Here is a 25123-nt window from a genome sequence, read left to right as displayed (position 1 = left end):
AATAAAACACTTTACTTGCCAATAAAGGATGGAGGGACCTGACAGTCCTCAAGGAATTCCCTTGTTCTGCCCTCCCATACTTTCTGTGTCTAACACTGCAAGGGATTTCCTTTAAATAAATCCAGTCTGTGTTCTTCTTCCTTATTCCAGATGGACCATGACCCCCGAAACCCTGCATATATTGCCACCCAAGGCCCTCTCCCTGCTACTGTTGCTGACTTCTGGCAGGTAAGTTAAACATCTCTTTGAAAACTGAATTTATGTCACAAGTTTTCCTGTGCTTCTTATAATGTAATTTGTGTAAAAGTATGTTGTGCTTGAGTCACTGTAGGCGGAATAATCTTAATACAAAAGTCTTTTTAAAATCTAGTACATGGATATTCAAGCCATTTATGTATCTGAAAATTATACTGAAAACCTCAGGGCAAAGTATTCATATTTTCGTGCCTGGTCTCTCTAATTAAATTACTGCCAGGGATTCAGAGATTTTCAGAGGGCCTGAAGAGGGTAGCCAGAATTCATTGTCATTCTCCAGATGAGAAAGGACCTAACACTGAGTGCCATGAATTTTCCATTTAAATCTATTCACACATGTCCCAGTTCTCCAATAAGCTTGAATCCTCATGCATTTCCCCTACCACAGGCAGTTAGGACCCAGCTGCATAAATTTAAATGGGGGCAGAATATTTGCAGGACTGGGGCTAAATGGAGTAGTTACTGATGCCCAATTAGGAGCTCACTTTGCATGCAGGTGTTTCAGTGCTATGGCAGCTCTCAGATTTGGACCAACAGACATGGCTAGGGTAGATGTGTGTGATGGTGTGATGGATACCAGTGTTAGATATTCCTTTGGAAATGCAGAACTGTGTCTGAAAGTTTACAGAAGCTGCCTGGGGAGGAGGCCAGCTGGGGTTTGTTACCAACATGAACATATGCTTTTATTTTTTGTTTTGCATTATGAATTTAGAAGTTTTTGTTCTGAGTATGGGAGAATGTCTGTGTGACAATTTCAGAAGTGTCATTGTATTTTAGGAGTTTGCATCAGTTGAAATCATCTCTTCATCTGCATCATTTCACCTATCATTAAAAAATATTAACTGATGCCTATTGAAAGCTGTCCTCATGTCATAATTTTTCTGATGAGAAATCAGGACATTTTCAAAAAAGTTGTTGAATTTTGGGTGTGTGGGTATTGAAGTGCTCTGTCCAATATATTTTGGGACTGTTTTCTAGAAGGGCAGAGCAAATGCATGAAGTCAGGTGAGCTTTTGGTCTGGCTTAAATGTTCAAGTAACTTGTGATTTTTGTCTTTACTGTTTGGTAATTAGCTAGAATTGAGCAGACTGATCTTTCTGTCTTGGCACCTTCTAACAGGCATGATACTTGAAAAATGTATTTGTTAAGTTACACATGCAAAATCAAATAGCATGTTAGCTAGTTTTTAATGGCATTTTATGATTTCTATGGCCCAGGTTTTTAACTGTTTATTTTTTCATATTTTTATATATATATCATGTATACTTTGACCTGTAAATGACCCTTTGCATGTTGAAAAATATGTTTTTATTTTTAAATAAGGCATTTTAAAATCCCACTTTGAGTAAGCATTGCAGAAATCAGAATCAATCATACAAGCATAGTATGAAGGGTATCTTTTGTTCTTCTCCCACACCAGTTTGAAAAGTTAGGCAACCTGTTTGCATGGTCACGGAGACTACAATTTTGTTTCTTTGTTCTGTGGCACAATCTTCTTCATTCCACTTAAAAAATCTCTTTCTTTACTTTCTTTCCTCTTTGTATTTTGTGTGGAAGAGTCTTCACTTTCCTTCTGCTCTTTTTGCTATTTCTCTTCCAGTGATCCATCAATGAAAGTTCACTCCAACTCCCCACCATGTTTGCTGTAAATGTCTCCTCAGAAACTGTTTGGGAGCTGTGGTTCAGCTTTGGTTTGAGTGTGGCTGTGTGCATTTCTGATGTGATGCTCTTTTACTGTTTCTTCTGTTAGATTCCATAGCAAAGGTGTTTTGTGATGTTTATTTTGATGATGTCTGTCACTTCAACATAACAATCTACCTGTGCCAGTGTCCTGGTTTAGTCCATTACCCACTTCTTAAACTTCCTGCAGATCACATTTCAATGTGCCAGTTCTTGTCCCAAATCTTTTACCCAGCCCAGGGTATCAAGGAGATGTAATAAACAGACCAAGAGAGGTGAGCTCCTTGCAGAGCACTGCATCTGAAATGAAGGAGATCCAGTGTACAAATCAAAAGCTATGGCTTGAACATGTTGCAGTTTATGTCCAGTTGCAGGAGAAAAGTTAATTTCTACTTTTCACCTAATAGTGCCTATTTTAATGTAAAGCATAGGAAACCTGAACTTGCAATGTAACTTCTGTCAGGGCACAATCAGTTGATATTTGCTTGGATACAGCTTTCTGTAGTTTATAGTGCTTCCATGATGCTGCCACCAGGGATTGTTTAAAGATTTAATTATTCATTCCTGATACATCTTCTCAGTGGTTCTCCTCCCTCTCCCTCCTCCACTTAATGCCAGCTGTTGCAGAGTTGCATTGCTGTTTTCCCCTTTCTGTGTTCAGTGAAGCAGTTTTCTGGCTGATAGTGAGAAGAGTGACTGGCTCCAGAGAGATCTGGGAGTGTTCTGCTGTTCCTTGTCTAAATTCACAATGTCATGCTTTAGCAAGTCCAACAGAAACTCTTGGAGCTTGGCATCACCTTCCATGGCAATATTTACTGGATGCATTGCTTCTTCTTTCTGCAGAGATTTAGCTGCTGAGGTTCCCAAGAGCCAGGGTGCCCAGTGGGCATCAGCCACTTTGTTGTGTCTTGACTGAAAGGCTGTCCCAGCAAGGAGCTGTTGTTATTGTTTCCACTCCTGCAGGCATTTCAAGCTGACTTCTAGAAAACTCTTGTCTACAGAGCATTTGTTTTACTTGAATATGTAAGGCAACTTTCTTAGCATTTACAGCACAGCTCATATCCACAATGAAATCCACACTGTCTGATCTGTGCTGTCTACATTTCATGTTCTCATTCCAGATATAATTTCTAAACCAGCTTTCTCTTAAGCTTTCGTTATATTCTCCTACAATTCAGTGACTACCTGTACAGTAGCAAGCAGTCTGGTCTGCTATGAATGGATTTGTGGAATGTCACAACACTTTGTAAGTTTTACCAAACAGATAGTTTTGGTTTGGGTGATCTTTTTTTTCTAGTTTTACTGGCAGTCCCCTGTAAAACCTGTTATGTTGATCCAGTGCCCAGTATTTTAGTGCAAGTGCTATTAGACACTTAGCAATCAAATTCCCATTTACTGTATTTGAGTTACCCAGATCCAAACAAAGATCATAGTTAAGCTCAGTGCCTTTGCTTTCTCAAACTAGGCAGACCTTTGTCATACAACATTGATGGTGCTTGGTCCAGGCTCATGTGGTTTAGCATTCTTAGCACAGGTGAGAAAGGTGAGATCCAAGCCTAGTACCACTGTGGGATTGAAGAGGCACCAGTTCCACTGGTCTCACTAGTGACTACTTCTAGGAAGATTATGTCTTTTTGGTAGGGTGGAGAAGAACAGGTGTCATTCTTCAGTACCATTTAACTTGAGCCACTAGAGCTGCCTGTTAGTCTCAGAATTTTCTGTAAAACTTTCTAGTCATTTGGGTTTCCAAGCTGACCTGAGAGATCAGCTTGATGGAAGTTTTTCTTTCAAAGGCACAATGTTTGAACTGGAGATGGTCCAAATACCTGGATATTGGTCATTTGCAAATGGTGTTCAAATTTGTATATGTTGTAAGAAAAATAATGGTTAAAAAGGCAATAGTCTTACAGTGACTTTTCTAATTGCAAAAAAACTCCATGGTTATGTGTCCCTCTCCAGTTTACTTCTCCAGCTCCTGGGATTCTTGGCATAGCTTCTCTATGTCAGCAAGTGCCAAGTTAGTTCCAACTTTTCTGGCTTACCTATTTGTTTGAAAACTTTCTAGCCTGCAGGAGCTGTGTTGTCAGTCATCTCATTGATCTGTTTTGCCACAGGGCTTCCTAATCTGTCTGGATGCTCTGTGTTTGCGGCTCAAGCAGAGATTTCATCTCTACCCGCTTGTCATCTCTTGGACCACTCTGGAAATTTTCCAGCCACTACTTTAATTAATTTTGTAAAGCCTCCAGCTGATTTAAGTCTTCTTTTAATTTTATCTGGTCTTGTTTTCATCTCTTTTTACCAATTACTATTTCTGAGAAATGCATCCTTCATTGATTCTATTTTTGTTCAGTGGGAATTCCACCTCACGATTCCCTTTCTCAAAAACTGCATGACTGTCCTCACATGGTATTAATCCATTTTTACCTGAGTGGTTAAACAATTTGTCAGGTCTGTGGGTTGTTTTCTTCTCAGCTGGAAAGAAAATTCATCCTCAGGAAAAGGTTTTGCTTTGATAGAGTTCCATTTTATTTACAAAGAAAGAACAGAGTTTTATTTCCTTGAACAAAGACAGAATCAAATAACAGTCAATAACTTCTTTTTTCCAAACCTCATTCACCCAGTGTTTTACCCCCAACCTTTCTTTCAGCTTTTCTTCTAGCAGGATCACAATGCTAGTTTGTCGAGCTGTGCTGGTGGTTTCTTTATTCCTTTTACACATTTATGCTGCTTATCAGGATTAATCATCTTGCCTTGATTAATGCTCTCTCTCTGCATTAAGCATATCAGTTTCTAGAGAAACTCACGGGTCCATATGCTTCATGTTTCTCTTGTTTTTGATGATAACTTCTGTAATTTCAGTTATCAGGCTTCATAAAAGAGTTTGCTTGTTTCTTACATTTATCTTGAATGAAAGGTGATGATTTTGTCCAGCAGCTTCAGTGAGATTTCACTCATCTCTTTCACACAGCGCTATTAAAATTCAACATCTCTTTGAACATAATTCAAAAGAAAGAGGATGTAGAACATTTCTGATCTATAACAAGTTTTCGCAGCAGGAGTTCCATGTTGTGAATAATTCTGGAGGCATAAAATTTTATTATTTTCAGTGTGTGCTGGGTTATAATTCCACAAAATATTTGACATGAAGTGCATGTCTTAACTTGCTAAGTATTCTAAGAAGCAAGGGATGATAATATGCAAGAAACTATTTCTAAGAGTTAGGATACTTAGAACCAGCTCCTTTCACTGAAAAACTATTCTTAATTATGCTGGTTTTATAAATTGCATGTCTTCATCTCCAAATGGAGATTTCTGTAGGAGGCCATAAATTTTCCCTCTTGAAAATACCCATATCATGTCTTTCTTTCATGAATCTACCCACGTTTGTCCTTCTTTCCCCTCCTTCTTTTTGGAGGGAAGTGCATTTTCATGTTTATTTTACCACATCAAGTGAAACTGTGGGGAGGAATAAGCACTTCCTGCCATGCTTTAGTTACCTTAGAAAATGAAATAATATGTGATATAGATACTTCTGTAAGCATTTGTTTGGCTCCTGTAATGTCCTCTCTCCATGAAGAACATAGTTAATCATTTTCTGAACATTATAGAAGTTCTGCAGAAGGGGCAGAGAAATATGAAATGCTGAGTAAGTGCACCTATAACAGTAAGTCATGAGAGTAAGTTAAATACAGTCCAGACTCGTAGTGGACACACTCATAGTTTAGACCAGAGAATTCCATGGGTTTTGCCTAAACAGATCTGTAGCTCAGGCTAAATAGATCCCCCAATGCCTTAGAGTGTCAAGGATGACAGAGCAGACACCAGTCATGAACAGCACCAAGTCAGACAGGAGCAGGAAGGCAGACTTCAGGTGCAGCCCCTTTGAGGTTGGGATGCTCCTCTAGGAAGCAAGGAAAAGCTTCATCATCCTACACATTCTGGATCAAACCCATGCTTTTCCTTACCCCATCTTTCCTCCACCACTTGTCAATACATTAAATAGTCTTGAAACTGGAAATGCTCTTCAGCCTTCTAGTTAATGCTGCCCATCTCTTGCTGACAGAGACCACACTGGAGTGGAGGTTTGCACAGCTGTGGCTGTAGTGATTGGGGAAAATTCATCTCTGTTCCCTTGATTATTTTACTTTTCTTGCAAGACTGTTAGATGTGAAGAGCAGAAGGGATCCCAAGTGTAAAGTCCATAGCCCTAATACGAGCCAGAGAGTTCAATTGCCATTTGCTTTTCGTTGCCCTAGTCCTGCATTTCTTACTCTAAAGCTATATTTACTTTTCTCTACCCCTGTTCAGGAGTAAGTTGTCAGCATCAGTCCAAAAAACTGACTATTGGTTTCCTCCCAGATCACAAGGGCATATTAAGAACTGATTCCTGAATCACAGTCTTGAGGACGTGATAAATCTTTGCATGTCTAATCAGCAACACTTGCTTCTCTCTTCCAGTTTTGGGATTCAACAAAGGAAATACAAAACACTGTCAGTTGACTGTTTCCTCTGTAAAAAGGATTACTCATCAGTAGTCACCAAGGGCAAATCCCACTAGCAGGGGACCATGTCCCCATAGCTGAATGAGTCTTCCAGCAAAATCAGTGTTCCAAGCCCATGGGCTGAGTAAGAACGACTATACCAAACCTTTGTCTGCTAGTTTCTGTGCTCCCAGTTCAGCATGTTTTGTGAGTGCTGAAATTAATTTACAGGCTAAGTTATTCTTCTGCATTTTGTTCTGTGATTTCAGAACAAGACACAGTGCTTTCGAGCAGTTGTGATTCCCAAGTTTTATTTTCTTTGCCTGGAATGGGACTTCCTGCATGTCTAATCAGTTCTCACCTTCAGAAAGAAGAGAGGATGAAAACCAACAGAAAGCAATTAAATGTGTAAAATATGCATATTTTAATTTAATAAAGGAAAAGCAGAAAGGGAGACATAGGCACAGCACAGTAGCCCCTAGAGCACTAGTAACTTGTCAAACCATGAGAAATAAATGCAGCATTAGAAATTCCATAGGCACTCAGTGAAGGAGTCTGCTTTTACCATGCTCCCTTCTAATTATGACTCTGGTTGGGGAAGGTACTTAGAAATGGTCTCTTAAAATTTGTATCCCTTTATTGTTTTGTTTCCACATTTTCAATACTGAAGGAAAAGGGAATTTCTGCTGATTTTGGTGGACTTTTGCTCCTTAATGTGGTTTTGTCAGCAGTGCAACTCTAAACAAAGCTCATATTTAAATTATTTAATAATAAGGCTTGAGTTAGGAGTCTACTGAGAAGAATAAGAACAGTTTATGTGTCTATGAGAAAGCAGAAAGAGAAATTATTGCAACACATACAGTCATCTTGAATTTGCCTTTCCTGATGACTTCCAAACAAGTGCTGCTGCAACAGCAGGGGACATAATACAACTGTGCATTTTTATATGGTCCTCCCTGAAGACATTTTTCCAGCTGCAGTCAGATACTTTTTTAATGAAATACAGATTACTGACCATTAATCTTTCAACCTACATATTTGCTTAACTGTCAGGCACAGTTATGATTTTGCAAACCTACCAGATTTGACCCGTTTCATATTAAAATTATGTCATTTCCAAACAAAATATTTCACAAAAAAAGTTTGTATGACTTTTTGACTGGCATGCATTGTGAAGCTCTAGTTGATAACAAAAATCTAAATTCAACCCAGTTTTTTCATTCAGTTAAAAGATCCCCATTTTTTTAAAGCTTGAAAGACATCACAGTTGAGTTAATTATTTCCACAATGTCTAATGGGATGAATGTTATCTGATGCAGCAAGGGTTAGTGCCTTGCTTTGTTGTTTTTTTATGCATTGTGTTTATTCATATTGAGTTTTGATTATCCTTAGAAATTATTTGGGCTCTCTTTGCTGGTTCATCTGCTTTTCCAAGTCTTTGCATTTACCAGCTATACCAATTTGTGTGGAAAGCCTAAAAGATTGAAAAGGTAAATTCTGTAGTTTGCTGGAGGTCTCTTCTCTCCCAGAGAGAAGCTGGTGTGAATAGCATGTTATATTTAGTGAACTGGCTGGAATTAGCTCATTATCCCATCTATTTTCTACTTTTAAATCATTGCATTTTAGAAACTTCTCCACTAGTCTCCATTAAATGAATAGTGTCTGGGCAGAGCTCGTACCTTGTCATATCCCCTTCACAAAAATGACAGAAATGGCTGAAAAAGGAGTTTGAGGAGAATCATTTATTATAAAAAGAAACTTCAAAGTGATGAATTGTCTGAGAAAGAGAAGGGGATTCATATTAACCATTTTATTTACAAGCTAGTAAACAAGGACATTTTAAAGAATAAACTATCAAAAACTGATGTTTTATCAGATTTATGGCAGTGTTGTAACACTGGTTCTGCTATTTGTGACTGTTTTTCTCATTACATGAAAAAACAATTCTGTGCTCCTTTTCAAGTAATTCTTACTAAACATAATTCATCCCAATGTGGAAACCCTTTATATGGGGCTGGCAGTGCTGGATAACCACAGCATGAGGTCTCTACACTTGGTGGATTTCATCAACAGGGAATTCTGAAGATCTCAAATGCTGTGCTCATCTTTAGATTGCAGGATTCAGCCTTTAATTTGCAGCTAATGGAACAGGATGGTGTTATTCTCATCCAAGAAGTGTTCTGAGAATGATGCATACAGCAGAACCTCATTAGATATCATTAACATGTTGCTCTCTAGGCCTACAGGCTGAAGGTGGACATGTCACACAAAATCATGCAGTGTCCTCCCTTTTCAGCAAAGAACACACTGCAGGCTCTGCAGTGAGCTCCTGTAAGAACTTGGGTTTTATTGCTCCCTTTCACAGGACTCTTCTTCTACTTCTGTTTCTTCTTCTACTTAAAGTATTACCATGAATTATAAACATGAACCTGCCTGTGCTAAGTGATTTAAATAAATTTTGGTTTATCTATTGCAAATATATGCATGTGTATATTATATGGCCTATATATACAGACACTTAGAGTCTAAGACTTAATTTTGCTGGTCTCTACATAAAAAGAAAAACCTTTGCCCTGAGGACCTGATGTTCTCTTTATTCTTCTATCACACTGTGCAAGCATACAAAGTTCAGAAATATGTGAATTACTGCATATTTGCAGTTGGACTTCTCTGTCCATTCTCCAAGGCCAGCTGAAATTTGGTAACCACAGGCATATCTCCAGAGGCTGTGCTGGGATTCTGCACACCAGGTCTGGGCTACCTGTTCCTTCTTTATCAAGACACATTCTTGGGGCCACTTCCTAGTTTGTGGATATGTCTGGACACTGAGCACAGCCAAGTGTGAGGTGCTGGGAGATGCAGCTTCTGAAAACCCCATCAATTGCTTAAAGATGGGGAGGTGAAGGGGAGGTGAATAGATGACAGTGTAAAACTCTGTAAACTGCCTTTGACTCATCCTGCTACCAAGTTACTTGGAAATAAATGGTCATAGATACCAGCCTGATGCTCTAATATTTAAAGTAGCAAGGAAACAAAGAAAATGCTGTAGTCCTCCAGTCACAGGCTGTGAGCCTTAGTGAAAATCCCATCTCAATGGTAAGCACAGGAGATGCAGGGACAGTTGCTTGTAGCAGGAATGAAGGCACTGGATTGTATTGCCTTCTTGATTTAGTAGATTTGACTTCTACTTTTCACACAATGACCTAAAAGAAATATTATACCCCAGAGTAACTTTGAAATTGTTTGTTTAAATTAACTTTCATTTGGATTTATGCTTAATGAAATCTTCAGAGATGCAGACAGCCCCTCTCTAATGAAATGCTCTGTCTTTGAACCAATGAACAGGGTTGCCAAACTGTAAGGATTCCTCTCTAAATGAGTGGACTTTTATAATGTTACACTTGGGTGGCACAAGCAGAGTGCTCGATGATTAGTTTATGGTCTAGATCATTGTATTTTTATTACACTCATAAAAACTGTGTTTCTCCTCATTTTCGTAATGGCTTCAATGAGCTTCCATACCTTCTAGAGGCACATTAAATCGTTATGTGATGAAAGTACTGATTTAGTGGGGCTAGTTTTAAAGTAAGATGCATGTTTTGAATTCTTATCTTAGTCTGATTGCTGGCTGAAAAAGGTGAAACTACTTTAAAATGAATGAAATCTGTATCATCTTCCTTACATATAAAGAAGGTTTCCAGCTGTGGCCTGGAACAAATGCAGTACAAGAAAGATACAAATGATAAATATACATCTGTCTGTAAAGTGTCTATAATTTTAAAGTATGTTTAAATGGTTTTGTGGCATTGTGAGGTTTTAACATGAGAAGGAGGAAATTACATTTTTATTTAAAAAACCTTTTTTAAGGGTTTAAAAGAATCCACTGTCATTTTTTTACCCCACTTCCTTTCAAAATGATAAATAACCCTATTCTGTGTAAACCCTTGATTCATTTCTCTAAATAATTCTAAGCCTGTTTTAAAAGTAGTTTTAATTATGTTGCAAAATGAAAAAAAGGGAAGAAAAACATTATTTGTTTCTCTATATGCAAGCTATTCTTAAAAGAGAAGACAACATCATTATCCATGAATGGGAAACCTTTTTATTTGATATGTAATTAAAAAAAATAATCCTTGAATTGAATGTATCATCTCATCTTTGCACAGTTTAGACAAAGGCCTTTTTTGTTGACAAAATTTACATGTCAATACAGTTGCTTATAAATATTTCTGTGAAATAAACATAACCCTTCACAAAAAGAGCAGTTTACTCTTCATTTAGTAATTTTATATGCTAGCAAAAAGACAATGAAAGTTGTATGCAAATATAACATCAATGTACAGCATAATAATAACAATTTTTAGTGATTATGCTGCTTGGTATTAATTCATAGGAGCCTTTTTGTTCAGTCATGGGCTGTGTTTGGAACAGAGATATGCCAGACCAGAGCATCTCTACTTGTTTGCTGTTTGTGAGAGACATCCACAAATCCTTTAGTGCTTGATTCTTCTATCCTGCTCTGTGCCTGGTCTAAATTATTAAGTGATCATGCTGGCAGCAAAGATATTCTGCTTTCTTCTGTTTCTGCTGTACCTGTGCTCTGTGAGTGCACTGTCTGCAGCACAGTTGGACTTTCCTTCTACCTCCAGGAAAAAAAAAAAAAGGGAAAAAAGGGGAAAACAGAACTAGAAAAGAGAAAGGAGGAGGGGAAATAAAAAAAAAAAAAGTAAGAAAGAAAAATTAAGTAGAGAAGAAGGAAAGAGAAAGAAAAAAAAATAAAATAAAAGAAAAAGGAAGAAAGGAAACAAAGGAAAGCTGGAAGGAACGAAAGAAGGAAAAAGAAAGTAATGCACATTTGCAAGGAATCGTTTATAAATGTGCATTTGGAGGGATGACTTCTCCATCCAAAATGTTCCTGGGAAAATAGATTTGCTTTGAATTTTCCTTGCCTTTTCTTCATTACTGTCATTCAGATGCAACTTTTATGATTGTTTCAGCAATGCAGCACTTTAATGGCTTTTGCTACTTGGCAATCTGAAAAAAGACATGGGGTTGAGCGCACAAACAGGTTTCAGTACGTGACTTCAGCAGGTCTGTGCTGCTTCAGTGTTAAATATCAAACTTAAATAGATAGGTGTTCTGCAAGCACCATTCTGTGTTCCTTTAGTGGGTCTAAAAGTTTGACAGAAAAGCAGTACCAGGAACAAGGAGAGATTTTGTGGATGACCTGAATTGAAATCGCCGGAAATTCTTTAATATTTCATGGACGCCTGCAAAATATGGTGCCAGTTTATTCAGGGATTTGAAAGCAGCTGCAGAGTAAAAGTGTCTAATGAAAATGAAATAAATTTCCTGTGAATGGAATAAATTTTGATTGTGTGTCTGAGTGCAGTAATTATACATGTCACGCAGTAATTAGGCAGTCACAATGTGGCCACGGTGTCTTTCTTTGTCTGCAGATGGTCTGGGAGAACGGCTGTGTCGTTATTGTCATGCTGACACCCCTCGTGGAAAACGGAGTCAAACAGTGCCACCACTATTGGCCAGACGAAGGGTCAAACCTCTACCACATCTACGAGGTACCTGCACAAAATACCTGCTTGCAAACGTGGCAGTAAGTGCAGGGGCTGATTCCAAACGGGGCAGAACGATGCTGGAGACAATCTAACCTGCAGGTCGAGCTGTGGATTCTGAAATACACTTGGTTTGCTTCCGGCTACTTTTGCATTTGCAAAAAAATTTGGAGCGCAGCTTTAAGAACAAAGTGGTTTCCACTGAGTAAAATATAGCAAATAATGAGTGAAATATTGCAATATTAAAAAGGACAATAATTTTTGCATTTTGAATGGTTTTGCAAGTGGTTGATATATGAAAGTGTGTATTTATATTTTATAGGAAAATAGTATTTTTAGAGCTGGTGAATTTTGCCTTAGGACAGCCATATGTAAATCTTTGTAGAAAAATCTCTATATTGCTGTAGTAATTAATCCTATCTATTTTTATCTCTTGCCTCAGTCACAACAACAAATATACATTTTTATTTTCTGCTTTGCATTTCTAGCCCAAAATATCATATCACGAGTTGTGTTGCAATGCAACATTGACAACGACTGTCAGATTTTTCCAGTGGTCCAGCTGTGTAGAGGAAGAAAATAATACCACAATGCCAAATACGAAGAAATGTGGAGAAATTGTGAAGAAATACTGTTATTTAAACTAAAATGGGAATAAAGTCATTTTCTGAAAAGATGAGCTCTGCAAATAAGCTGCATTTTTTTAATGTTTATTTTTCTTCATAGCAAAAGAAACTGAATTTTCACTTCTCATGTGAATTCAACTCAGATTCTTAAGACCTTTTAGAGTGGTCTGGGCAATGCATTTGTGGACATTTCTGATAAGAAAGGAACTGTCGGTCTAACACATTTTCAATATAAAATATATTTTGTATTCACATAATGTTGTAAAGATGAAATTCAGTGAATTTTGCTTTTGCTTTAAAATTGTCAATATTTTTCTTATGTTTTCAATGCAATAGCAATGGTAGCTAACCCCTTTTTGACACCTACACTGATCACTAAATGCATTTTTTTTCTCCCCCGTACTGGCCAATTTGCTAATAAAAATAAAATTTTCGTGCAATTCCTTCATCCCAGAAATCTTACACCTGCAATCCTGAAGACGTGACTTGCAACCAGAATTGCTGATCTCCGTTTGTTCCTTCCTGTGGGTGTAGGTAAATCTTGTCTCTGAGCACATCTGGTGCGAGGATTTCCTCGTGAGGAGCTTCTACCTGAAGAACCTGCAGACCAACGAGACCCGCACAGTGACACAGTTCCACTTCCTCAGCTGGAACGATCAGAGGGTTCCTGCCTCCACCAGATCCCTTCTGGATTTCCGCAGGTAAAGCACAAAGGATGGCGCTTCTTTTAACACGATACGGGTCTGAGGAACTTGTGCTTTTTTTGTCCTTTTAAGATTTTGGGGTTGAAAGGGAGCTCCTCAGCCTGTGATGCCAAAATGCTAAACTAAGAGAAATGTCTTCAGTAGGTTGATGTTTAGTGCTGCCTCACACAGAGATGTTGCCTGGGTTTAATACATATTCATTTTCCATCTAGAGAGCAATGCCTTTCCTCCCTTTGTATAATCTCAGTTCTTCTGTATTTCTTTGTTTTTCAAGTACTTATCCATTCTGCAACTTCCAGGCTTTTTGTGTGGCTCCCCTAAGGTCCTTATATCAGGACTCTCACAAGTAAATTAGGAAGTGTGAGCAGGCTTGAAAAAAAGAATCACAATGGAGTCGTATGGCGATACCGTCATTCCCATGGGACCATTTGCTCATAAGGATCCAACAGCGAGCTCTGCAGACCTTTGGCTGCAGGAAGGTAGAAGCTTGAGAAAGCAGATAAAAATGTTGACAAAGCATACCCTTTGGAACTTTAAAGAAAGTCAGTGTGGCTTTAAAATACAAATATACAAAGGCAAAAGCTGTGAAAGTCTTTGCCACCTTCTCTAATGTTTGCCGTGCCTGTCTAAATTTTAATTTGAAAATTAAAGCCATGCATGATAAATACTGGAGTGAAATAATCTTCATTTGATTGCAAACTGTGCCCAGTGCATCACGTGTAGGTGTTAGCGTGTACCAGCTAATCCGCAGCGATGCGCTTATGACTAATGAAAAGAATCTCCAGGAGGTTTGGGGAGCTGGTGCTCAATCCACCAGCGGCCTGTGGGATCGCGTCTTGTTCTCCCTGCTCTACAATATTATCTACAACCCCCCAAAGTGATTATAAGGGGCTCAGAGCTCAAAAGGTCCAAACTTGTTTCTTTCAATGTGTGCTGGGAGCTCTGACTGATGCCAGTTGAAGTTGTGTGTCTGCACCCAAGGGGAGGAGCTGGCGTACAGCCAACGGGAGCTGGTTGCGCAGTTGTCTATTGGCAAAATTTTACCCTTAAAAATGTAGGACTAAATGCCACCCTTCATCCACTCAGTATTCTTGTATGTATTGCAAGGCTTTTCAAAGCAGAGAGACATCTCACACAGTGCAGGTCAGGTAATGGAGTGCAGCTGCTCTGAGTCACTTGGAGCTATGGCCAGGTGAGGATGTAAGGATATGCTACAGAGTCACCACACAAAAGCAGTAGTGGAGCAAGGAAACACAGCCATTGGATGGAGTTAAAGTTGTAATTGAATTTTCAAGGTTTTCTTCTCTGGGTTCAACTTTAATATGATTTTTATAGGTTGATTTCCCTTTGCTTGTGGTAGCGAGGAAGTTTCCTGTAGTGAATTTCTGTAGTGAGAATTGTGGCTCGGCTCCATTAAGCTGTGTGGGGCTGCAGCACAGAGCCAGCGCAGCGCCCGGCTCTGCTCCTTTCAAACTTAGTGGGAAATCTGCTAGCAATTCTAACTAGAGCATAAATGAGCCTGTACAGCCAGGACATCTGAAGTTCAGAGCACCTCTCCTCTGACTTGTTTCAGTAAGGATTGAGGTCACGGCGTGAGCTGCAGGATTAGATCTACAGTAAGTCACAGTTCACATCGCCAGGAAAGCGCTTCTTAGAGTGACATTGTGTAAGGGTTAAATAGCCGTGTTGAAGAAGTGTTGTGCAATACTTTGAAAAAGAAAAATGATAACTAGATGAGAAAAGTAGCCGAGCTGCCATTCTTTGTATTTTAAGCCAGTATGGGAATGAACCTGTTAAGATTTAATTGAATTCTGAGTGTTCATTTCACATGTATTCACAGTCCAGTGTAGGGTACTGTAATCATTTGCTACGTGCAGATTTTGTACAATGAACTCTTAGTGCTGAATGCATAGTAAAATTCCGCCTGAAAAGGAATTTTGGCATGCACAATAGCTGGTCTATGAATCTCAGTTTTCTTGGTCATCTGATCTTTGGGTTGTTATTTTTTTTTTCTTTTTCGTTCTTTTTTAATGACAAAAGAACTAATGCACTATTGCTAAAATATTCATTTATACAATACATGTTTTGCACCTGAAGCTTTCTATTTAAAGTACAGACTCTGCTGGATTACAACAGCTGAGTCATAAAGCCCCCAGAAAAATGTCTGACAGTGCTACCATACTCTTAGTAGGGTAGTGCTAGGATGGGGCTGCTCTCATTTCTTTTAATCTTATCTATGTTTTTATGTGCATTCAGTGTGTTTGTATATATATATGGATATGTGTGTATATTTATATATTCACATACATATATGAAACTAAGCATATACATAACCAACCCTCTATTTTTTATAATTCATCACCAAGAAAAATTGGATTCCCAAAATTACCTTGCCCAGAGTCTGTGGAAATATGGACCTAAACATTTTTATTGAAATAAATTTTGCAAGTCTCTTTGAAAACTGAAAGCTTACATTTCTCTTACTCTGTATCAGACAGTGATTTAGATGATTTTGCATCTAGCAGATACATTAAACCTTGCTGAATAATCGATCATACTTTCATAACATAGGAATAAATTGCCAAAAAGAGACTATTCTACATAATTTACAAATCTGTACAAAAGACAGTCCCTGAGAGGTGAGGCTACTACGGAAACCACTGGTCAGTTTTAAATGCTTCTGGAGTCCTAATTTCATTTTGAACAATAGACCAATCATTATTGCTCTGGACTAGCTTGTTAGTCATGCACTGATATGTGTCATTAAATATTTCTTGAGCCCAGAGGGAGCACATTTACACTTTAAAGAGGGACTGCTAAGCTAAAAGATAATTAGCATCACATATGAGGGCTTTGCTTAAAATATATATCTATTATGCTATCACTTCTCGCTGTGTGCAATGGCATTTACTAACACTGCTCACTTTAAAAATGGACAAATTCTTATTTTGCCAGCTAATTAGCGGTTGCCAGTGTCATTTTTGTGATGTTGCAGCTAGTAATATGAGCCCAGTTGCATAGTCACAAAAGTGATCATTGGAAACTGTGACTCTGCTGCAGGGACAATGTGGGAAACCCCTTTTCTGAGCCTCTAACGACCTCTGACCTTTGCTTGCTGATGGTTTGCATGATGATTTCTTTTTCACTCAATGAGCCAAGGGTTGGTTTGTATTACTAATCATTCTTTCTAAGTTAATTCTTCCTGTATATGTATATATATATATATATAATATATATTTTCTTCAACATTCAAGAACTTCGCTTACTGATGAATTTTCAGCTCACTCTCATTAGCCAGAACTAAGAATGAAATGAGATGTTGCTGCACTTCTAAATATTTTCATAAGCTATATATAGACAAAGCTATGAACCAGCTGGATTGAAACCCTTTGTTTTAATGTGTTTTCTGAAATGTGTGATAATGGAAATGTTTGAAACGCCTTCAATAAAACTGACAAACATAAGGTGTCTTTCCCTAACATGTGTCTCTGGCTGTGTGATTTACTGAGAGGTCTGATAGATTTAGATCGAGTTTTTCATTGAAATTATATTAGGACTTTGGTAGATGGCTAGTCACAACATGCAAATATCATATTAGTGGTGCCACGCAAGGAACAAAGGAACCACACAAGCAGAAAGAGAAACGGTAAATACCCCTCTGTAGTGATTAGCTTTTATTTAATACTTGAAATGGAAAAACAACTCTTTACTAATGCACATGATGGGGGTGGGGGGAGAGTGACCAGCTGCAAGTTGGGGAATGCAGGCTGACTGTATCAGATGTTGGTACTGACATTTCAAATATAATTTACTCTACAATAAAAAAAACCAACAAAACCCAACAACAACAAAAAAACCCAACAACCAAAAAACCAGGCTTTATATCATATAGAAGGGACTGATCCTCAAGATATGACCATCAGGTACTAAATGGTTCATTCAAGTGAAAACTCTGCTGTAGCCCAAGTCGTTGAAGTTTTGTTGGGTACTGCCTGCATACAGATATATTTATGGACATATAAATGGTCCATTTAACTTCTGAAGTCATGTGCTTCTCAATTACTTACCACTCATTTAATAAGAACATTGTTCTACTGCATTAATTACTTACATCCAGGGAATATAAATAGAGACAGAATGTCTCTTCAAGTATGATTTACATAAGTAAGCAAGAGAGTAAGAATTGTGAAAAGTCACTGAATTGAAATGTTTTAAAGGAATCCTTACAAGAACTTGATATTGTTCTCAAGTTTGGTTACAGTCTTAAGTAACAAAGAGAAGAATGTGAAAACATGGTTTCGTGGGATATCACCAATACCATAGCCCGTTTGGGTTGAGTTCCAGGTATCCCAACACCCTGTCAGAAGTTTGGGCATCTTCAGGCTATACTCTAAGCAGTGTTTAAAGATATGTGCATGTTTTCACAGCACAGATGTTAGTGAATAGATGAACAGCCAAGAACTAAATGATTCAGTAGGTTAGTTATGCTTTAAAATTCATAATAACATCACACCACTGTTGTCAAATTTCAGCAGCTCCCTTTAGTTTAGCTATCAAGATCCTGTGTAGCACTTGCACTGAGCTGGGGACTATTAGACCACCCCTTGGAAGCTGCCCTATGAAATGATTTTGTAGGAGACCTTCTAGCTCCAGTAAACTCAAACATCTCATCAGATAATTTGAATGAAAGGTTTTGATTTCTTGAAGCAATGCTTTCCCATTTTAGCCTTTATTCATCTTGCCTTGTTAACATATGTGTGCATATTTTATGGGTTTTTGGCCTGCAATATACTTGACATGCAAAATATATCCTAGAGCAAAAGAGAGGGCTTGGGATTTTGGTTTTTGTAAGGCAGTTTAAATAAATTTAAACCAATTTTGTGGGCTCTATTCTTAGACTGAGTATCTTGGTTTGCTTCAGCACTAGTTAATTCCTTCATTGAGTTTACATATCAGCTGACCTGTTCTGTGGCAGTACTTCTATTGATTGATTTCACATATATTCTCTCGCCACTGAGAATGTTTAACCAGGAAGCTGTCGAAGACAACAGTCTGTAAATATTAAATATATAGCACTTTTTCAATATAATCAAAGCAGTAGAACCAAAGCTTACTGATGGATTTAGTTATTTTTACTACAATAAGATTAGATTTTAGAATTTTTAAGAAGCATTTCAGGAGATTTGGCATTTGCCTTTCTGGGAAGAAGTGGTGTTACAGATCAGCACACATTGTACAAAGTGTAATGGAATAGCCTTTTTTAATTTTATATTCAGTTTGATGACCCTTGATATTTCCTTGAGCAAGCTCATGAACTCAAAGTTTGCCTCAAAATCAAGGCATCTCAAGATAATCTTAGTTTTGGAGCTAAGAAATGAACCATTTGAGAAAATAGCTCATTTATTTTGCCCAGACAACAGCAATAATTGAATGTTTTCTGGGACTTCTTAGGCAGCAAACCAGAATCAAACTTTAATCAAGATGATCTACTTAACAGCTTGTTATATTAGGAAACTATCAACCTGAGTATTTCTTTAAAGACAGCAGTATTTGAATTTTCTTATTGCTTATTTTTGACAGTTGGCTAAAAAAATGGTATATAATATGCTTAATTAATTTTTTGTGTCTGTTTTATTTCAGAAAAGTAAACAAGTGCTACAGGGGTCGCTCTTGTCCAGTAGTTGTTCATTGCAGGCAAGTACAATTTCTAAAATAGCTTTAGAGAGATCTGTATGTGTAAGAATTTAACAGAGATATAAACAAAGTGGGCAAATTAAAGCTTTACATGAATCACTAAATAGTGAGGTAGGCTAAAACTTTTAAGTATAATTCCACTGAGTTTTGATGCTGTTTAATACTTAGGATCTGTTTTCCTCATTAAATTATCCTTCCATGCAATTTTTTAGATGTTGAGCTGTGACTTAATTATGGTCATGCTTTCTAGTATACTTTCAATTTCATACATCTTCAAAATCATAGATGTCCTTTGCATGCCCTCCCAGTTTTGTCTGGTTTATTTTATTAACACTCAATTATGTTTTATTTATTCTTTGCTTTTTTTTAGCAATCAGGGTAAGAAGAGGGCAATGTCAGGGAGTGGAAACCTGCCCAGAGATGGAATAATTCTTTAAGCACAGAGTATTTTCAGGTCTGACAATGTGGTAGATGCACACAAAAGCTGTTGGGCAGTTCAATGGACAAGTTTACCATAATAACATTAATGTTGGGTTTTGCCATTGGAGGTTCTGACTTATTTGTTGAAAATATCCTCGTAGATAATGAAGACAGAAAAACAGCCCTGCTAAGAGGCAGGATGTTTGCCATGTGGCACTTTGGGTGGGAGTGGGGAGGGAGGGGATGTGTTTCTCACGTGTGGCTCAGCTGAGTGAGGGTGCAAGGAGCTGAATGCTCCAGAGGGGGCTTGTCTGCATTGCCTTCAGGAAACATGAAAAAAGAACTATTTGATATACAATGAACACCCTTGAAGTTTCCCACTCTTTCCTTACTGTGATGGATGGAAATATCTACCATGAGCTCAGCAGTTTTTGTTTTTATTGGGCCTGGTTGCTGTCTCGTCTCTCATTATTCAGCTTAGCTAATAAGATTGTGTCTTTGTTCCCTTCATAGACAGAGAAAAAAAATTATTACCACTAGATCCTTTTCTCTAAACAGTGATCTAGTAACTAAAAGAAAAAAAAATCTCTGTCTACAGAAATTAAGTTTCATAGCCTGCCTGTAAACAGAATGCAATAATGTGCTTCATGCTGTTCTATTATTTTTTTCTTTCATTAATTCTTGTACACAAATTGAGCTATCAATAAAAATAATGGCTTAATTAATAAAACTACATACCAGCCTAATGGGTCGCACATGCACCTTTGTAAAAATTTTGGGGAGGGAAAGAAAAAAAGCTTTTACTTAAAGTCTTAATTATGTTTGCTAACAGCAGCTCTAAAAGAGCATCACGCTGGCAATTACACGTTGCTCTCTGAAAGGGACACAAGCTGCATTCAGATTAGGGAGCTTTCCCCCTCCCAAGGCTTGGTCTCACATCTTTGAGGACAAGCTATTGATATACAAAAGTTAAAGCTATTTCTTAGGAATTACAAGATAATATTTCTTTCTGGTCATTGCTACTAGGGAAGGACTAAAGGGAAAGGTGCAGAGAAAAAACCACGCATATATAGTGAAGAAAGATTGCAGTCCTCAGTAATCAAATATTTGTTCTTGAGCAGATCTCTGCATTCCCTCTGACCACTGCGTTCAAATGCAGTCTGCAACATTTTTGACTGTTCTGGATAATGTTCTAGTCAAACTTACTCTGAGTTCTTCATCTCATATATAAGTGACTGTAAGGTTACTATAAATACACTTTTTGAATAGAAATGGTATCCTGGCTTAGGGTTTTTGCTGTTGTTTGAAATGTTTTTCTTGCATGAACACAACTTGGCTTAAAAAAATCAAAACAAAGCCCTGTTATCCATGCAGGGTAGTAGTTAATCTTCCACAACCAGCTTGTGTTTATTCAGTGCAAGCTTTCTCTCCTCTCTCAGTGCCCTCCTTTAACCCCTCATTCTCTCCTCTCCCACCATGTGTAACACTATAACATTAAGGGCAGGTACCTTCATGTTGAGTCTAGATGCACATTGATAGGCTTTATTTTTTCTTTTTCCTTTTCTGTTGGCAGCGATGGTGCGGGAAGAAGTGGAACCTACATTCTAATTGACATGGTTCTCAATAAAATGGCCAAAGGTGAGAATCGAAAGGCTTGTTACTTCCTCACTACTGAAAGATGTGCTGTGTTGCCATGACAACAGTGGGGGAGCAATATTCACAGAAAATCTGAGAATAAATTAGAGGCAAATTGTACTCTTTCCTGAATGTTCTGTAGTTTTATTTTCATACCTAATGCAAATGCTTTGTGAATAATGAGAGGTGTGTTTGTGCTGTTGAGAAGTATTTGAATTTTTAAATTTATCATTTAAAATTGTTGTTACAGTTTTTGCAAGAGATGCCTTGGGGCTGTACAACCCTAATATAGTGGTTACAGAGGCTAGGTCCCAGGCTGTGTCATGGCTGTTGCCCAGTCCCCTGTCACGTACCCCACCACGACAGTCAGATGCAATTATTTTACTTTTTGGAGCTGCCCATTGCCACCAACACATGTAGAAGTGGTGGTGTCAGACAGGGCCTCATGTCTGGCACAGATTTGTTTCTTACAAGGAAAAATACTGTAGTGAACAAGATAGACAGAAAATAAATCTCCATCACCAGTTCTATCACTGTCTGTTCGATATTGAACAATGTATTTAACTTTTCTGTTTCTTAGAAGTCTTGTCTGTGATGTGTGATTTTATGATGTGGGAAATAATCTGCCAACTAAACAAAAACTTGTTTGTTAAAATGAGCAATCTACAGATTCTCTAGAGATTGGGACCATTCATTTTTTTTCTTGGTTGGTAAATTATTCATGGTGGGAAGTACTTGAGATACTCTGAAATAATCTTTGTTAGAACTGAACAAATTTTTAATGCTGGTACTATCTTCAGAAGGAAGAAGGGTGACAGTGAATGTGTAAACCTGACCAAATTTGGTTTTATTGATTCTTATCCTGAGTTCTTAAGCCACATCTGGCATTATGCACACATGCGTATTTAATGGAAAAGGATTAGTTGTAAAAACGTGCTAATTTATAGAGAGAAACAACATTTAGTTCTTTGAATAGATTTTTTTAAGATCTTCTAACATTGACATATTTTTACATGTAGTTTAAAAATACTCTCCATGATTTGCAGTCATCTGCTGCTGCATCCTGAATATTCTGGTCCTTTGGGACATGGTGGCATCCAGTCCCTTTAGAAAGAAGATTTTACTTTTTTTTTTTGTCTCCAGATTCTGTTAACATGTCTCATCAAACATGGACTGAATTTTCTGCCCGCAAGCATCATGTGGAACTTGCCACTGATGCTAAAAGAAGTTGTATGTTTGCCTTCTCCTTTGCGCTGTACTGAAAATAAATTTTTCAGTGGGATGAGATTAGGTTTTCATGCTCGTTGGAAAATGGGTTTTTGCTCTGTGAAGGAATATGGAGATATTTCCAATGCTTGTTACTTGCCACGTGATAACCTAGACTTTAAAAATAGAAGCAATGGTACATCATAAAATTAATGTGGAAAAATTAATGTGGAACTTTGTTAAGTGTTTGTTCACTCATTTCAACCATCAGCAGTGAGAATCCATGATGAAAACTAGATTTAAAGTATATGCAATTTATTGGCATATAGAAGTAAATGAGAAGTATTTTCTGGCTTGGGGCTTTCAGCCACTTAAGGGAGGGTTGACTTTGTTGTAAAAGCACTGAAGAATGCCATTTATTGACTCCATTGTACCATGTAATGTCAAATTCCATTTTAAGTGTGGGCTTAGCGCTTCACAATGCCAGACAAGTCATGTGAAACTGGCCAGAGAAAGGCGTCACAGGGCTTTTTGGAGATCGGTCACCCCCATTTTGTTCTTGACCTGCTCCCCTCTGCCCGTGGGGGTGTGCGACGCGAAATCCCCTGACCTGGAGCTTTGGCTGGAGTTTAAATGAAAGATCAAAGGGCAGAGCGGGCATCTCAGCCCTGCTGAGGTGGGCCTTTCCCAGGCTGTCACACTGTGCGGCCGCCAAAGGTTTTGTTCGGGCGGGAGCCGCGGCCCAGCCTGTGCGGCCGGGGCCCTCTTTGTCTGGCCTGAGAAGCTGGAGGCCCAGGTTGAGGATCCAATGTTCATCAAATGATCAAAGGCCTGAAGCCCTGGACATGAAATCTTTCTTTCCATTTCCTTTTCTTAGAGAATGAATTGCACGAGTGGCAAAGAATGCCCTTTCCAAAGCTTTTATGTGCAGTGCGAGGGCTAACTTCAGAGTCCTTCAGCGCTGAACATAAAAATGTAAGTGCACTTTCAATCTGGGCCCAGCTGCAGGGCCAGCATCGAGGAACCCTTCTTTCAAAAAGGCTTTTAAGGATTAAGGCCTTCAGTCTTTCAAAAAAAAAAAAAAAAGCAAAAAAACTCAACCAAAAAAAAACCACCACGGACTTTTAAGAATAAACTTAGAATAATTTGAGTTTCTTGTTCCATGGTCTGTTTTATTAGAAAGAAGACAATAATGCATTTTTAAATCAGAGTAAATAGAGGAATACTTAGTTTCAGCAGTGGGAAAGTAGAAAGCAATCAATAAATACCTTGCCTCTTTAGTGGGGTCTTTAATAGGTTGGGCAAAGGAGCTCCTTTTTCACGTAATGATTTACTTCCCTGCATTCTCTTAGACAGTTAACTGTAAATGCCTTTGTCATTTACAATTTCTTCCACTGCTCATTGAATTAGTGCTAACACTTAGTCTATTAAACACATTATAAATTCATATCTTCTACTACCCTGCTGTTGCCAACCTTCATATTATTTTAGATGCTGAAAACCACCAACAAGGGACCTGTTCCTAAAACCTAGAGCAGGGGAAAAGAAATCAAGTTGGGGAGGATTTTGTGTTTGACATCTACCGCATCCGTTTGACGTCCCCAACCCCTTTGAGGAAGGGAATGTTAAAGAATGAAAATTTAAAGAAGTCAAGCATCTCGGCTCAAGGCACTTGCAGGACAGTAAAAGTTGGTAATGAGGGCAGAAATGCTCCCATGGTGTACTTGGTGGGTGAATTGAGCTGGTGGAAGGATGTGCAGGAGCTCATAGGGGCGCTGGGATGGATTTGCTGTTGGGGGAGGTTCTTAATGAATTTCACTGTACTCGGTGCAGTAAATGCAATGATTGCATCTGTGCACTTATTCCTAACATCCACATTAAATAATCTGAGATACTGGAGTATTCAGAGAGTAGCAGTGTCTATCCAGCACTATCATTCCTGTGTCATGTCAGGAAGCAGGCAGTTTCAATGCAAAGTATGTCCTTTTGTTTCATTGTTCCAATAATTAATGTAGCTATTTATTGTGTGGTTTATTACTGTAATTTTTTTCTTCCTAGCTTCATATGCTGTTGCCTAGAAAGTTTGTGCAAGTTGATCCTTGAGATCCCACACCTGATGTTCTATGATTCTGTGTTGTGCAGAGACCCTGATCCTATACCCATCAAGGCAATAAGAAAAATGAAACAGTGTTGACTCTGTCCTTACAGTAACATATTTAAATGCCATGTACAATATTTCAACTATGATACCTATTTAACTATGATCACTATTTGTACATGGGTGTTTTAAGACAATTACCAAATCACCTCTCCTTTCAGTGACAACCATCTTAGGATGAGCTCTAGTTTTGAGTTAGAAGCTGAGAAGTGATTTAGTTCAGCCCATGTGCATTTTTGTGGTTTAAATAAATACAGAAAGTGATAATGGATTGTTTATGTAGATAACAATGCTTGCTGGATTTTTGATAGGTACTGTTTCTCTGAGGCTGATTTCTGCTGAGAATTTCAACATTCTTGATATATTTACAAGTTTTTTCTTTGTTACTAGGGAAGATAAGATGATTTAGATTTAGTCTACTTGATATTTCTTCCTCACTCCAAACTCACAGTAATGCTGAGCTGATCAGATTTTTTTTTTCTTTTTGTGTGATCTAGAGAAAAGTTGAGAATTTTCTCATTTCATGTCTTTCCCGCAGGCTTATTGTACTGACTAAAAGTGTGATATATTGCAAGACATTTTTATTGAGTGTTTCTGGCACCAAAAAAAAAAAAAAAAAAAAAAAAATTAAAAAAAAAAAGAAGAAAAAACATATGGGATTATGAGTCCTCCCACTTTCATTTTTCTGAAC

At 38.0% G+C, this 25123-nt stretch overlaps 1 protein-coding gene across 1 annotated transcript in view; it reads left to right on the top strand.

Moving 5' to 3' along the window:
• Positions 1 to 25123, top strand: part of PTPRN2 (protein tyrosine phosphatase receptor type N2) — a 625844-nt gene that overhangs the window by 579595 nt on the left and 21126 nt on the right. The window contains exons 17-21 of the mRNA XM_033074413.2: positions 151 to 228; positions 11876 to 11995; positions 13150 to 13316; positions 18960 to 19013; positions 21007 to 21071. Coding sequence (XP_032930304.1) covers positions 151 to 228; positions 11876 to 11995; positions 13150 to 13316; positions 18960 to 19013; positions 21007 to 21071 — 484 coding nt within the window. The remainder of the gene's footprint in view (positions 1 to 150; positions 229 to 11875; positions 11996 to 13149; positions 13317 to 18959; positions 19014 to 21006; positions 21072 to 25123) is intronic.

This window comes from Catharus ustulatus, chromosome 1, assembly GCF_009819885.2.
Source record: "Catharus ustulatus isolate bCatUst1 chromosome 1, bCatUst1.pri.v2, whole genome shotgun sequence".
Classification (NCBI taxonomy): Eukaryota; Metazoa; Chordata; class Aves; order Passeriformes; family Turdidae; genus Catharus; species Catharus ustulatus.
Note: the sequence above shows the minus strand (reverse complement) of the source record. Positions and strands in the feature narration are given on the sequence as shown.